Source organism: Lygodium microphyllum, chromosome 16, assembly GCF_053477565.2.
Source record: "Lygodium microphyllum isolate KBCC chromosome 16, Lygodium_microphyllum_v1.1.10, whole genome shotgun sequence".
Lineage (NCBI taxonomy): Eukaryota > Viridiplantae > Streptophyta > Polypodiopsida > Schizaeales > Lygodiaceae > Lygodium > Lygodium microphyllum.
In genome coordinates this window covers 17,718,160-17,734,056 of record NC_141150.1, presented here as the reverse complement: position 1 = coordinate 17,734,056, position 15,897 = coordinate 17,718,160, and the positions used below count along the sequence as shown (strand labels likewise).

Sequence of the window (15,897 nt, the reverse complement as noted above, 5' to 3'; positions counted from 1 at the left end):
TGGATGTGGGTGAGACAATGATGATTGGAAAGTCATCATAATTATCTTTTACATAGCAAGATTTTCTTCTATACGTTCGTGTTTATAGTGCCTAAATTGGTGGAGTTGTATGGTTCTCTTGAATTACTTCCGTGTCCATCTCTCAATTCTTTGGAATGGCCCATTCGGATTGAGTAGATGCTTCAGACATTAAAAATGAAGATCACACATGAGATTCATAGCTCGTTCAGATTTGAAAGAGCTTCGAGATTAGTGGGTCTTTCATGGTTTATACCAATTCATGTTTTTTCATATATCTTCAAAAGCACTAATGGGCATCAATGTCCCTCCATGTTAATTTGTAAGGACATAGCTAAGGACATTCTTAATTCCAATTTTGAAGAAGGATGGAATGAGGTGGGTGGGGTGCACAAAGGTGACATCTTTTCATGCATAGTGGTGGTCTCTATGGTGTTACATTTTGTTACTTAAATGCATGTTCATCATTGTATGTGCACTTCTATTACCAATGTTGGATGAAGAAAGCATGCCAATGGATTTCCTTGGAGTTCACTAAAGACATGGGATAAGCATTTGATGTTCAAATTCGTATACAAGGTGGAATGATTAAGTCAATCATAGTGAGTGATTGTTGGAGTCTTCTAAATTTGTGAGAGCATCTTGTCTTGATGGGAAGTGTTTGTACGAAGAGCTTCAACTTCTCTATTGGTGGTAGAAATGTGAGCTTGTTTAATATTGTTTTTTATAATAAAATTTGGTTAGGATATGTTATTTTGAATCTTATTTATTTATTTTTCATTCAAATTGGCAAAAAAATACAGAAGAATTATACGTTATGGAGAGTTTTGAGAGAAATCAGAATTTGTGTACAAAATAATGTATTAGAACTTAACGATGAATAGATCATGTGATTTTATTTTTAAATTCTTTATACATATTTTAGATTCTCTAACATTTTATATTTTGGAATTTTTTTTATTTTTTAAAAAATCAAAATTATATTTAACAAATTTAATATATTTTTTAAAACTTAAACTTTAAAGTCAATGGCCTATGAAAACGATTTACTTGGTCTCATTTTCATTTTTCAACTCTCCAACCACTTCTGCTCTCCCAGACACCCTTGCACTTGCCTCCACCCCTTCTTCTATGATGGATCACACTCTAAATAGCTTCATGCAATTTCTTTAGGGCATGGAATTTTCTAAGAGATCACATCTTTACAAAATCTTTTGTCCCAATATCAAGTACTATGATATGGTATTGTGGCATAGTCCAAGCTTGCAATACCCTACTAAGTACATAAACACATACTTATGAGAATATACCGTCATATTACTCAGTAATGTCTTCACCTTCATTTTGCTCATTGATAGTTTATATGCTATATCATAAGTTAGGCCATATATTTTCAAATCCTTTTTAATCTTTACCTTGCCTCCATGTACACTTAATGAATTTAATACCTTCTTGAATTTCTCAATTGCTGCTTTACGTCTGGAGGGAGACTTCATCGTGTATAATTTACATGCAACTTCAATAACTTGTCAAATATATGCATAAGGTAATGCAAATTGCAAAAATAGACATTCTCAATGTTTATTGGAAATATGACTTTCCAATTCTCATCAAAACATGGCCTATTTGGTGGTGCCTTTCTATTGCACGCTAGTACTCCTCCCTTTCATGCAACATTATCTATGACCTCATAAGAATTATTTGTTTTCATGCAAAATGAACAAGGCAATGATAGTGATGCCTTATTGTTACAATTGAACATACACTTTAGAGTCTTGAGATCACCACCCAAGTCCCAATGAATATTGAATTCTCCGACTCCTTCTACATAGGGATTCTCGCCACTTGTTTGCTTGGAAATTATATTAGGATATGGAGTATGTTGGAAGATCCAAGAGAGAACATTATGGGTCTCCTTGGACACTTTGGCTATTGCTAGCCACCAAATTTCCCTTTCTGAGTGCACACTAAATAGTTGGACAAGTGTGCTATCTTTTGTACAAGCCATGGCGCAATTCATCAATGTAAGGTCCACCCTCTCCAACTTGCATCCCTTTACGATTTGGCATTCGTCAATTTGTCAAGCTTGATAACAAACTCCAAGGTTGAAATAAAACTTGTAAATCATAGTTGGTACAAACTTAGAATAAACAAGTGTACTATATTGAATCCATAATGTTAGATTAGGGCAACTCAATACCTTCTGAGCATTGCACATTGTAGAAACAAGCCATAGTACATTGTAACTTAACCAAGTCAACAAAAATATAGTCATAAGAAATCTTTCCAGCTTTAGTTTCCTTCAATTCCATTTTTCCACTGATAAAGAAATACTCTCCTATTGAATCAACAATGAACATATTTCGGGCTCATCTTATAACTCTCAGCTAAAATGGACAAGGCAAAATTATGTGCTTTATTTTGCTATGAGCCAATGTAGTTGCTATCATATCGTTTATGGCCTCATAGCCTTGTTGACTAAGCCTAGTTGTATCATATGCTATTTGAACTTCTTCTACGAATAAACTCTTTAAGAACCTCATTCAAAGCAGTAAGGCAGAGGGCTCAATGTTGAGGGTCTCTCATTCCAATCAAATGCTTGCATTTTAAGAATGCCTTTAGAAGCTCCACTTGTTGACTCGCACCTTGGCCGCCAGCATCATTAAAAAAATTCATGATAAAAAATATGTATTTTCAGGGAAAAAAGTAGATTCAAATTGTCTTTCAATAAAAAATAATGAACCTTAATACTTACACACGCCTTTTTTGTGATTCACCATTCAAGGATAGTAATAGCATTGGAAGTAATCGACATTTTCTTTCCTTATAAGCCATAGGAGTTTTCTTGCACCTTTGCAACTTTGCTTCTACAATGTTCTTATCCTTCTCCATTTGGTACAAAAGCGATTTTAATGAAGCATTCTTTTGCTCCAAGGTTGAATTCCTTCGCATGTCCGTGTCTGTTGCCAGGTTGTGTCCCTTATCTTTATATTGCTTTAACTCTTCTTCAAGCTTATGTGCTTTGATTTATTGATCTTGTAGGGATTTTTACAATACATTTAAAGAACCATGGGTCTGTAACAAAGATTCATGAGTGCTATATAACATCAATTGATAGTATTGATGCATATGAATATATCTCCCTTTCTTCATATTCTTTAGTACAAATAGTAGTTCTTTCTTGAAAAATGATTTGGCAATCATTAGAGTCATTTCTTGGTCAACAACTCTCTCCATTGGGTCCAATATGCACTATAGCTTCCTCTCATACTCAACTCTTGCTGATGGTGCCTTCCCCACTATATTGGAAAGGTGGTTAATGAATACTTTTGCTATAGACACCTCATTAGTATGGCATTTCCCCCCTTCATCTTCAATCTAAACTCTAGCCTCCCTTCTATTCTTTTGCTAGAGGGCTCTAAAGAAGGCCATGGTAGGGGCATCGTGTTGGTCCAAATAGTTTCCCTTCAATCATGTTTTGACTACGACAATCTTCCTCTCCTCTTTTGCCTTAAGAAAATCCTAAATTCTTTGCAAAACCCAAACCATATGCTAGTCATTAGAATCAATAGCAAGGGCAACCATAACATGGGCCCAACATCTTGTAGTAGAATTAACATATTTCCTTGTATCTCTAACTCTATCTCTACCATATTGCTTGGTCTCTTCTACTACAGCATCGATGGCTTTCTCTACCCTTCCCAAAGGTTCATTTATCCTACACATTATCTTTCCACACTCCTCCCAACTTCATGACAAACTCCTTATTCTTCAAGAAGCTATTGTTAAACATAAATGGGGGTGGGCTACCATGACGATTTTGCAATGGGCTACCTCCCACAACTATTTGAGTGGCCAATACTGCTCTCTCCTCTTCAAACCAAAGCTCTATGTAGGCTTCAGATCCTCCTTGATCGCTTTTAAAGTACCTCCTCGACTCTAGCATTCAACAACAATGAAGAGGCAATATCCATAGATATCAATTTGGTCTATGTCATGTCTACTTAGTTTGATTTCTTGAAGTGCCACTATGTTTGGCCTCCTTCTAAATACTAGCCTTTTGCATGTATTGATTCTAGAGCTTCAACATAATCCTATTACATTCCATGATGTGCATTTTAATCTTCCATGTGTATTAAAGATGTTAAGATTTACCATTGCAGGTATTGGGACTCCTCATTCCCCTCTATAAGTAGGGCATATACATTCTTGTCAAGCAAAAGGTTCTTTGCTTGTCTCTTGAGCAAGCCACTCTTCTTTCCATTCCTTGTATAGCCATTTCCTTTGCTGTGGGTACTTAGTTTTCATTGATCTCCTAAGGAGAAGAAGCCTTAGCTAGCTTCTTGTTTAGACCCCATTAAGACTAGTTTTGGGCTTGCCCTCGTTCCCATCATCTTGCTTCTTCTCCCCCTCCTTGGTATTCCTAGTGCTTGCTTTTGTTTAAGTTTGGAGAGAATTTTTTGGGATAGATAATTCTTATTTTTAGCCTCTTTGGGTGCCTCCTTTGTTCCTACTTCATTCTTCTATTTGCAGTGTCTAGCATAGGGGCTAGTTTGGTGACACAAGCAACATGCATCAAGGAACTTGTTGAATCTAACTTCAATACATATCTCAATATTGCTCGACTTGATGACCTCCAGAAACTCCAAGGTTTCCCTTTACTTGTTCCCAGAGTATGCATGCCTTTTTGTCAAACTTGATGACTCTATTATATGCTTTGAGTATACATAGCACCCTCCCCAACATGTCTAACAAGGTGCCAATCTCATCGTTAAGCCAATCCAATAGGCTTAGATAGTAACTCATACATGGCATTCTTGTTGTAAGGACTCTTCCAGATGGAAGTGTGCCATCCATGAAAGGGCATAAACAAAATTTGCCCTAAATCCAATGGTCAATGCAAGAATCCAATCTCTGTCTTGTTGAGAGTTGGCTAGTACAAAGTAGAAGCCTCTACCAACAAATTTGTATTGATTGACCACGGTCATGCCATGGTAAGTTTGCATGAACCACTTAGGGAAATCTTCTTCCCCTGGTAGATGGCCCATAAAATAGAGATATAACCCACAAACAACAAAGTCAGCATACTTCTATTTGATTCTCTGCAAAGATAAGGTGATTGGGGCTTTGAGGACCTTTGCTCCTAATTCAGCGACTCCTTTAAACCTCTTATCAAAGAATTCTTACATGTTTCACCTCACCTACTTCATACTAACAATCTCTATAAGAGTAAGTTAATTATAGGCATAATGGCAATTTGAGAGATGTTTCTCATCCATAATCAACACCAAAAGTGAATGTTCTTGCAATTCACTTTCTCCTATATCTACATGCTCCTTTTGTTTCAAAGGGATTATTTGTATCCAACAATCTTTCTATTTAGGGTAGAAAGCACTAGATCCAAGCTTTGTACAAACCAATAAATTTCCCTTAACAAAAATAGATATATCATCCAGATCTAACATCACCAATTAAGTCAAGGCATTATCCGATGCAACTGCTAATTCAATAATAACTTTCTCAATTATTAGACATTCTTGCCCTCAAAATATACTTTCAAAGCAAGGACAAAACTTACAAATCAAAAGTAGTCAAAATAATATGCAAATGTCTAGGAGTAAATCAAGCTTTTTCTTCCTCTTATTATCCGCAAACAAAGGGTCTAACAAAATGCTTAATCGAAACATTTAAGCAAATGATCTCAATGTACGTAGACCCTTTATAACAAAATTGTGTTGAAATCCTCACTTACGTGGGTTCATTGCATGTGCACGCGCACGTGTGTGTGTGTGTGTGTGTGGAGTATGTGTGTTCTTGAAGTATATTACCTCAACATTTTGCCCTTTCTCTGAACTTTCTATTAGAATATGAAGCTCCTTCCTTTAACATTTTGGCCTTTCTCTCAACTTTTTATTAGAATATGAAGCTCCTTCCTTTACGCATCTTTCAGAATAACGCAAACAAGGTGACCACAGCAATCGCGAAGTCCTAAAGCACCTTCTCAATTATTCAAAACTTCTGCAAACACTTCAGTGCAGATTTTAGGTCAATCAAATGGGTCAATGCGGAGATCGTGCTCGCTTGCCATGGCCGTTCCAGTGCACAGGCATGTAGGGCACATTACCTGCAAGTACATGTAACCCATAAGGGATCATCTTGTAATAATAAAACCAAATTTCTGTTGATGATTGTGCTTACAGATCTAGTCATTTTAGACACAGGAGCTTCTTAGTAAGGACAATGAACAGATACCCTTGTAGAGCCAGAGCAGTTGGGGCATCTTTGAGTTACAGGAGGCATCAACGGGCTGAGAGAACTGCCGTACGTTGAAATGGCATCTACTGTCACCACTGCTCCTGTGCCAGAACAGCGTGCACAGGCCAAATAGCCTAGAGGAATCACAGGGAAAATGTCACATAAGCAAGCAACCGATATCACTAATAAGCCATTATATTACCATAACCACCATGTACACTGCTTTTCTGTCATTTCGTGCATGCAAACGTTTGGTTATTTATACTTATCTCGTATGGTTTTTATATGGATTGAAGAGGAGGCAATGGGACTACTTTTGTTGATGCATCAACAAATTCACAGAAGGCTACTTGGCCCACTTCCTGACAACTTTGCTCACATGTATGAAATAGTGGGTGTGCTGGTAATTAGACATAGAAACATCGAGTGCAAGGCCACAAAGGCAAGGGGACAGACAAAACAAAATAATCAAAACCTGCCTGTTCCATGACAGTAAATGCATCTTTTATGTTCTTGTTGCTTGACATTGTTAACTTCTACCAACATCAGTGAGGATATGACCCCAACTGCACCGCCTGAGAATGAGGCAACAATAGGGTCTACTTCACTGCAAACACCTCAAAATTTAATCAAAATGAAGAAGTGTGAACGTGTTAGTGGCACAAAGAGAGATACAATGCAGTTGCTTCAAGTTCTTATGATAGAGGAGTGAGGTTTGCTTTTACAAATAGAAACCAATGTACGTGCTTTATCTGGAGAAAACAATTCATTCTCATGTTTGCTTCAAACCTGAGCTGTGGTGGTAAGTTCATGCTTCTTATAAAATCTTCATAAGATGTACCTCCTAGTCCCAGTTTCAGCTCCAGCTGCAGATTTCATTGCTTTCAGACATTGGCAATATATTTCTCTATGTAAACTTCGTAAAAGGCTGAAAATTATCCAAAGTCGAAGCACATTAATGCTAAGAAGTAAGTTTTCACACACACACACACACACACACACACACACACACACAGCAATTAAGAAAAACTGCACATATTTTCTTTAAACAAGGACAAAGATATCATGCAGCCTTCTCTAGTATTATCACAAATGCACGCCTTAATAACCAGGTTTGCCATCATGTCATGCCACCACTCTCAAACATAATTTCAACAGACAGAGTCATTGAAGCCTCCAATACTATCATTGTCAACGAGTTGATATGACAGGAAACTTGTTGGGAACAATACCTTGTGTGAACAGTGTGTGTGTGTGTGTGTGTGTGCGCTCACACGCATATGTACAAGAACATGTCCAGAGTTAGGAAGCTGGGCAAGGATACAGGCATGTATGCATGCACACTTGAGCTTTTCTAGATTTTCAATGCAAGTGTGTACAGATTTTCTTATGCATGTCAGACTAAGCATATTGGACTAGTCCTGGAAACCTGGATACTGAGGAGAGAGCAAAGTCGCACTTTCCTTAAGTTTATTGTAATTTCTCTCGGGTGCTCTTTACAGCAATCTCTTCATGACAGGTGCTACTTGGTGACAGCATAGTCCACAGATGGGATGTGTTCTTCAGCACATCTCTTCAGCACATGCATCCCTAAAGATGCAGATGACCGCATTTATGAGTCTTCTCTGATTTGGTATTATTGCAGTCGTGAGCACATTTAAATTGTTTATGCTTTTCTCACATGGAAAATTTATCTTTTATGTCAGATTCCCTTCCCCAAAGGTATTGCTGCTCTGATACTAGTGTAAAGTAAGACTAAACTACTTGTTTCTTGTTCTGATCTGCAAAGTAGGGTTTCGGCAATTGCACAGAGAAGAGAAGAGAGATGAAAGAGTGTGTGAGATACATGTTCACCTCCCAACATTGGCAAAACCCTTTTTGTGATTAATTGCTTTAATCCTTAGCAAGTGTGGTGCAATGCATGCCACATCACCCACTTACTTAGCTCTAGCCTCTATGCACACATTAATTGCTTAGAGCCCTTGTTTTAAATGGCCTAAAACCTTGGTCACTCGAGTCTCTTAAGTGTGCTATTAGTCATGCCCCCTAAACCTTGTACATAAATATTATAAGATACGCACGGTCAAAACTCCTTAAAATGTTTCCCTGTAAAATTAATTAACACTTCAGTTTATGTGACAATGTTGGCTTCATGTACGAATGGTGTTGCAACCAAACTAGTCAGCCCTTCCATGATGCTGCTTCCATATCGACGTTTCTACTCCAATCCTGCCAATCTTGCTCTAGTCCACTCATACTCCTTCCATCTATCTCAATTGCAACCTTTTAGTAGACCAACTGCTATCATGATTTTCTATTTAGCAGGTAGAACATGTCTGCCACATCTCCCATTCAGTGTACATGACTCAGCATCAGAAGTTACATAAGTTTAGACAAGAAGGAAATTTCAGCATCATGTTTGCAAAACGCAAGATAAACAGCCATGTGATCCTAAAATGAACACATTAAGGTAAAAATTAGTAATGGGGAAGGGAAAGCAGAATGTACAGTAGGTGCAAGCAAGCCACCAAAAAGAATGATTGCAGCTACAAGTCCGCAGCAAAATAGATAGTATTGCTTCAATGTTGCTGAGCTCTGAAGCAGAAAAAGAAGAGAACATGGTTAGTTCTTAATAGCAATGTTAGCAATCGCAACTGCAAGTCCGCAGCAAAATACATGGTACTCATTCAATGTTCTCAAGCTTTGAACCAGAAAAAGTATAATTCATAGCAATGAAAGTGGTTAAACATGAAAACTTTCAAAGCAAAACTGTCAGAAAACTTTCCCACTAAATTCTACCTGTTATCATGGCATTGCTCAGCCTTGTGAGCCTTTTTTCAGAACTTCTTACATACTTCTCTAATAAACTTAAGAGTCATCTAGGAGGGTACACCAGCTTTCCAGGCTGTAGGAAGACTTTTCCAAACCTTTCTACACACTTCTATGATCAAGTTCCATGGCATGGAATTGCTGGCTCTAGAGGCATGTGTTTCTCTTAATATAGCAGAACACATGAGCAATACTCCAAAGACAGAAATGATAATCAAAACCCTCAAACATACAACTCCACAGCAAATATGAAAATGATTGCCTTTATTACCAAACTGTTTGATAGAAAAGGGTTAAGAAGAAACTTAATACGGTAGTTTTGAGATGTCCTGAGGAGGTCACCATACACAACCCCATTCTGGTAGCACTAAGAGATCCCAGAAAACTTCTGCGTTGGTCTAAATACAAGACTGCTTAACCACAGCACAGAAATGAACAAACCTTCCTACCTTATCAAATGCCTAATGTTTGAAGCACGATGTTTGCCTCTACAACTCAAGCCTACAACTGTACACACTGTTGCATGTCCCCAGAGTAGCAATTATTTTGAAAATTTTACCATCCAGCTTGATAAAACCTTTGGAACCAATCGAAACCCTGACTCAATTTAGGTAAAAATTGCTTCAGAACAAAATCAACTGCTCATGACACAGGCCAACCATTGTGATGTTGATGCCCTACAAACTCAAGGTGTCAGACTAGCAAGAATAGATTAAAACAAACCTTTATTTAATCCCCCATTTTCTTCCCTTCTAAGCCTTGCAACTTTAACATGCTTAGAAACATGATCATATCAGGACTGGCAGCTGTCAAGTACCAGAGGAGGGAGAAAAGGAATGAAGGAAGGGAAATTGGGCATCTCATTTTCCTCGTCAGTTGTCATTTCATGTTCTGCTGATTTAATACGCTGCTGTATCCGCAACCGCCGGACCTACACCAAAAAGTGTAAATTCCCTCCCCAAAAGTTAGCTACACTTGTGTACTTGCGTGTGTGTGCGTGCACGCACAAAAAAAAGCCATAACCATATAATTGACATATTATTTTGTATTACTATCAAAGCTACACTTCTAGAATTTGCAAATATGAAAGAATATATGGTAAAAGAAGTGTTGTGGTCTGAGACTACCTCTTCCATCAGCAAAAAAATCTTGTTTCTTCGACTTTTAATGTTATCCCGGATTTCCTGCAACTGCAGCTTCGCGAAGTTTTGCACAGTTTCTGGACCCTCTATGATGCAAAATGCTCCCAACACACCATCCTCTGAGCTGTTAAACATATACAATGTGTCAAGTAGGATATGGTAGATTAAGAGGCCTATACAATGTGTCAAGTAGGATATGGTAGATTAAGAGGCCTTTTTTATTTTCTTCTTTTGGGGATGGGTGGTTCGGTTTTAGAGAGAGAGAGGGGGCGGGGGGGGGGGGGGAAGGAAATAAAGCTACATTTAACATTTACAAGAAGCCAAATCAGCATACAAAGATAGAATCTAGATATGTCCCAAGGTGGGTTTTTCTTTCCTTTTCTTTCTTTTCTTTTCTTTTCTTTTTTTGGGGGGGGGGGGGTGTGGTTTGGTTTTGGTTGTGTGGTGTTTGAGAATTGGATGCAGCAATGGAAGCATAGAAGAATATTGAAATAAATTGCTGAACACGAGATAGAAGAGAGAGAAAAGAGAAAACACAAGAACACCCATTGCAAAGGCGAATTCAAAGATGTGCTCAAGAAATGGAATCCATATACCAAACATGAGGTAGTTGCGTACAACAGTAAGTCACTAGCTGTGTGGGCAATGGCATCGGTTCCCTCTCTCCAACCCTTGCACTGGAATCTGCAAGTGGTGAATGACTGACTATAGAGGAGGGAGCCAGAATATAAAGGCAAAAAATATGCCCATAATCTGATCAGGTCAGCCAGCATTTAATGCTGGTCTGCCAGCAATAAATGCCAAAATCATCACCATAGTGACAAGTAAAAACTACCTGAATAACACTAGAATGCCTAGCCCACTAGAACACATGCCTAAACTCACTCTTGTGCTGACTAGATTGCTCAGATCATGGGTGATCTGATACAATACAATGATACAATGATAATGACTCATCCTAGTCCACACAACAAAGACCACCAAAATAGAAAACCATGGATACCCAAGCAATGGGTGATCTAGTCACCATCAAGTTGCCTTGTAGAGAACTTGATGTTGCTGCCAATTGTACCAATTCCGCAAAATAGAAAAGAATCATAGCAACCCTCTGTGTTTGTCAACAAGGCCTTGCAGTAACATACATGACCATCCTGTCAAAAATGCCTCTAACCATACGTGAACATGGATTCCCTACCTTTGGCCAAGACCACCAAAGTGTCCCCTCCTATGAACTTGAATGAGGGGCCAATCCAACTCGTTGTCGAGTAACAGCCCATCATGAACCTAGAAGTCAATCCTAGCTCCAGGATTTCAAAACCCACCAAACTTCAATTGATGTGTCAGAGAGGTCTCTCTCTTGAGCCTATGAACCTATATACCTGTATAGATTAGACTCACCTGCCCCACCTCACCATCCTCTCACACTCCCTCTTTGGCACTAGAGAGTTGTGAGCCATAATCGCATCACCTATACTAGAAAATGGCAAGAGGGGCTGCCTAGCCCTTCCCACAATCCGAATAAAAATACCCCTTTCATGCCTTGGCTTGGGCCTTAGCCGAAGGATCCAAGTCAAAGTCAAAGGAGACGGATGACTCAGTGGAGAAGTCCATGTCTTGCTGCTACTTCTTCTTTGAAAACGCTAACTCCTTATAATCCTTTCCTAAATGTCCCTTCTTACTACAATGATAATATTGGGCCTTCAACTTCTTCTTCCTGCCGCCCCTCTTTGAAGTGGTCAATGCCTCATTGGAGCCACCATATTGAGATGGAAGCCTCCTCTATAACTGCAAAGATGCCTCGTGCTCAAGCAACATGGAAAACATATGGGTAAATCTCACTCACGTCAATCATGTCTAGGTTCGTAAAGCATTGGCTACTCTATCAAAGTCCAAAGAGAGCTTGTAGAGCACAATCCCCTCAAGATGAGCCTCTGAAAAGGTAGAGCGCATGTGAAGAAAACTAATCATGTACCCATGTCACACGAAGTAAAAATGATTAAATAGTATCCTTGGGCTCAAACTTCATCTGTTGGGCTGTCTATAAAGGGTAACTAGATGCATGGTCAAGGGAGCCTCTTACAACATCTATAGCTTTGCTATATTGCTGAAGCAATCCTACAAGAGGTGACCACCAGAATGGAAGCATAGAATTGTGAGAAATGGAGGATTGAAGCTCAACTAAGAGTACACACTTGACAGTGAAGAGAGTGAGAGTCAAGACATAATATGACTCCCAATGCAATTACCAAAGAGTGTAATGCAAGTATAAAGTACAACCCTTAAACCTTAGGGTTGTTAATGTGCGTTCACACTCGAAAAGTGTAAAACACAATAAGTGCTCGAACCATGTAACATAAGCACATAAAATAAAAGATAATATAACTAGGGCAAAAAACCTCATAAGGAGAGTAAAAAGTGCCCCCAATGTCCTACCATGGATCATCGACGCTCCTCTATGAGCATAGGCACGAGTCATACCCAACAAATCCCTTGGAGTAAAAAGTGATCAGCATACAAGGATCATCCACCAAAGGAGATCAAATATAAAGCATTGCAAAATGCTTCAAATTTGTCACAAGGAAGAGCTTTGGTAAAGATGTTTACCACATTATTGGTGGTAGAACAATAGATAAGGCTAATATCTCCTGCATGTAGCCTCTCTTTGACAAAGTGATAGTGGATCTCTATGTGTTTCGTATCTGCATGAAACACTAGGTTCAGTGATGACACCCTTACTCTTAGCAAACAAAGGAGCAGACTCCATGATAGATACATCAAGATCAACCAACAAACATCTTAGCATACACATTCAACTATGGTAGTGAAAGCTACCTTGTATTTAGCTTCACAAGATGATGTAGCAACAGTGGATTGTTTCTTGCTAAGCCAAGAGATGTAAGATGAGCCAAGAAAGAAGCAATTTCTACTCGTAGAGTGACGTGAATCAAAATTACCAGCCCAATCTAAATCATTGTAAGCATAGTTGCAGTGGTCCCCCCTTGGCATAAAGCAGTCCAAGAGTTCTAATACCCTACAAGTAACGAAACGCTTTACAACTTGCCAATGTGACATGCATGGGCTGTGCATATATCTCCTCAGGGCTGAAACTACAAACTGAATATATAGCCTAGTGTTGCATGAATAAATGGGACATCCAACTACTAGAGCATATGTATGGACACCAAAAAAATCATTGTCAATGTGCAAGGACAACTTGAATCCAGTCTCCATTGATGTGCAAACTAGCTTGCAATCCTATAAGCCAAACCTCTCAAGGAGTCTACCAATATATCTAGACCGTGACAATCCAATGCCTCTAGCATCATGAATGAACTAAATGCCCAAATAGTAGTGCAAAGGCCCTAAGTCAAACATCTCAAAAGTTAGCAACAAATTTTTCTTGAATGCTAAAATCTGATCAGCAGGTGTCCCTGTGAGTAGAAGATCATCTACATAAAGACATATGACCAACAAGGATCCCCCCTCTTTGCATACATAAAGAGTTGACTCTCATGAGCTGTTAAGGAACCCATCAAGCTTTGGGAGCTTACTTTAAACCATAAAAGCCTTTTTCAGCTTACATACCAAATGTTCGGATCCTTCAACTGCAAAACCAATGGGCTGCTGTACATACACTTCTTCATGAAGTTTCCCATGTAAAAATGCAGTCTTAATATCAAGCTAATGAAACCATGATGGATATCCAAAGCAACCATAGATCGAATGATAGTCATACGCGATGTAGGAGCAAATGTCTCCTCATAGTCAATGCCTTTCTTTTATGCATAGCCTGTGGCCATAAGCCTAGCTTTATACTTATCAACGGATCAATCCGCATTTCTTTTCAACTTATAGACCCACTTTGTACCAATGGCTTTCTTTCCAATAGGCAACATCACTAAATCCCATGTTTGATTCTTTATGATATAATCAAATTCAACTTGCATTGCTGCTATCCAATGCACACTTTGTTGTGCATCCTCAAAACATTCGCACTCCTCATCATCAAGTGTGTGTGTTGCCATAACAAACTCCATTGTATTAGCATGATCATGCAAACGAGCTTGTCTTCTAGTACGACCAACAATAGGAGCATCCAAATGACTATCTTTCATAGTCTGCAAGTACCATCTAGGCATCTACCTAGCTTCTTGACTATGTACAAGCTCACACTGAAGCTCAAATTCAATAGGCTCTTGCTGAATATTCAGATCAGCCATAGGTTGATACAACTGGAATTTCCAAGCCTCCAAAGGCGTAACATTTTTTAATGCCTTGGTAGGGCACTTGTTCAAAACATGACAAGCGCACATAACTACTTCCATCCAAAAGCCATGTGGCAAACTCTTAGCTTTTAACATACATCCGACCATCTCCACGAGTGACCAATTCTTCCTTTATACAACCCCATTCAGCTATCGAGTATATACAGCAGTATACTAATGGATACCTTTCTGCTTCAAAAATTTATTCAGCAAGAAAGACATATTCCCCCTCTTGGTCCGAACGGAGAGTCTAAATCCTACAACCAGATTGATTTTCAGCAAGTGCAACAAAAGCCAAAAGTGCATCATACACCTCTGACTTTTTCACCAATGAGTAGACCCAACAAAAATAAGTAAAGTCATTAATGAAGGTGACAAAATAATAACATCTACCCAATGACTTTGTCTGCATAGGTCCACATACATCTGAATGCACAATCTATAATCTCGCAGTTACCTTAAAAGCAACATCACGAGGAAACGAGAATCGATGCATTTTTCCCAAAATGCATCCCTCACAAATATGCTCAGGAGGTCTCTCCAAGAGAGGTAAGCCATCTAGTATCTGAGTACGCTACATAAGCATCAAACTGCCATAGTTAACATGCCCCATGCGAGCATGCCATAACTCTACCTATGACATAGCAGGAGTAAGAGTAGATGCTAAATAGACTGATTGATCAATTGAATAGGCATCTAACTCATAGAGTCCATGACATAATGTGCCAGTCAAAACCAAAGTCAAGAATTCTTTAACTCTAACCATATATTTGTCATCATCAAATGTAACTTGCATACCACACTTTGCTAAAGAAAAAATGGATAACAAATTCTTCTTTATACCGAGCATATATGATGCATCCTGTAAACAGAGAGTAGAGCCATGAATGGCTTTTAAGCCAATCTCCCAAATACCTCCAACATGATAAGATACATTGTTGACACACTACACAAACTTGCCAACATGAGCTGCAATAACAGAAGAAAGTAAATCCCTATGGGATATAATGTGCATAGAAGCACCACTATCAAAGAACCAAGTGCTAGTACCCTCAATAGAGCTAAATACTTTATCAGTCCAAGAAGAGTCATAACTGCAAGTGTAAAAACAGTAGTCACAATCTACAACAAAAGACGTAGACTCTGTAGCAGTAGAAGGTGCATCAAAAACAGACATCCCTGACTTCTCCTTGGCAAAGCACTTCCTACATTCCGTGATGTAATGACCTGGCTTTTTACAATAGTGATACTTGCCTTTCTTGGCTTACATCCCCCCTTGTTTCTTAATGCTCTGTGAAGTACCTAAACTTCCAAAACTTTACGGAACATTTTTAGACTAGCTGCCCTTGCCCTTCTGCCTCACCATAAAAGCCTGTTCAGAGGCTATT

General features: G+C 38.8%; 1 protein-coding gene across 1 annotated transcript in view; it reads right to left on the bottom strand.

Moving 5' to 3' along the window:
- Positions 1-5,630: 5,630 nt before the first annotated feature.
- Positions 5,631-15,897, bottom strand: part of LOC148022571 (protein ORANGE, chloroplastic-like) — a 40,861-nt gene continuing 30,594 nt past the window's right edge. Inside the window, exons 2-8 of the mRNA XM_087695518.1 lie at positions 10,230-10,368; positions 9,920-10,033; positions 8,782-8,868; positions 7,063-7,139; positions 6,753-6,880; positions 6,271-6,407; positions 5,631-6,142 (exon numbers count right to left, since the gene is read on the bottom strand). Coding sequence (XP_087551644.1) covers positions 6,065-6,142; positions 6,271-6,407; positions 6,753-6,880; positions 7,063-7,139; positions 8,782-8,868; positions 9,920-10,033; positions 10,230-10,368 — 760 coding nt within the window. The 3' untranslated portion in view covers positions 5,631-6,064. The remainder of the gene's footprint in view (positions 6,143-6,270; positions 6,408-6,752; positions 6,881-7,062; positions 7,140-8,781; positions 8,869-9,919; positions 10,034-10,229; positions 10,369-15,897) is intronic.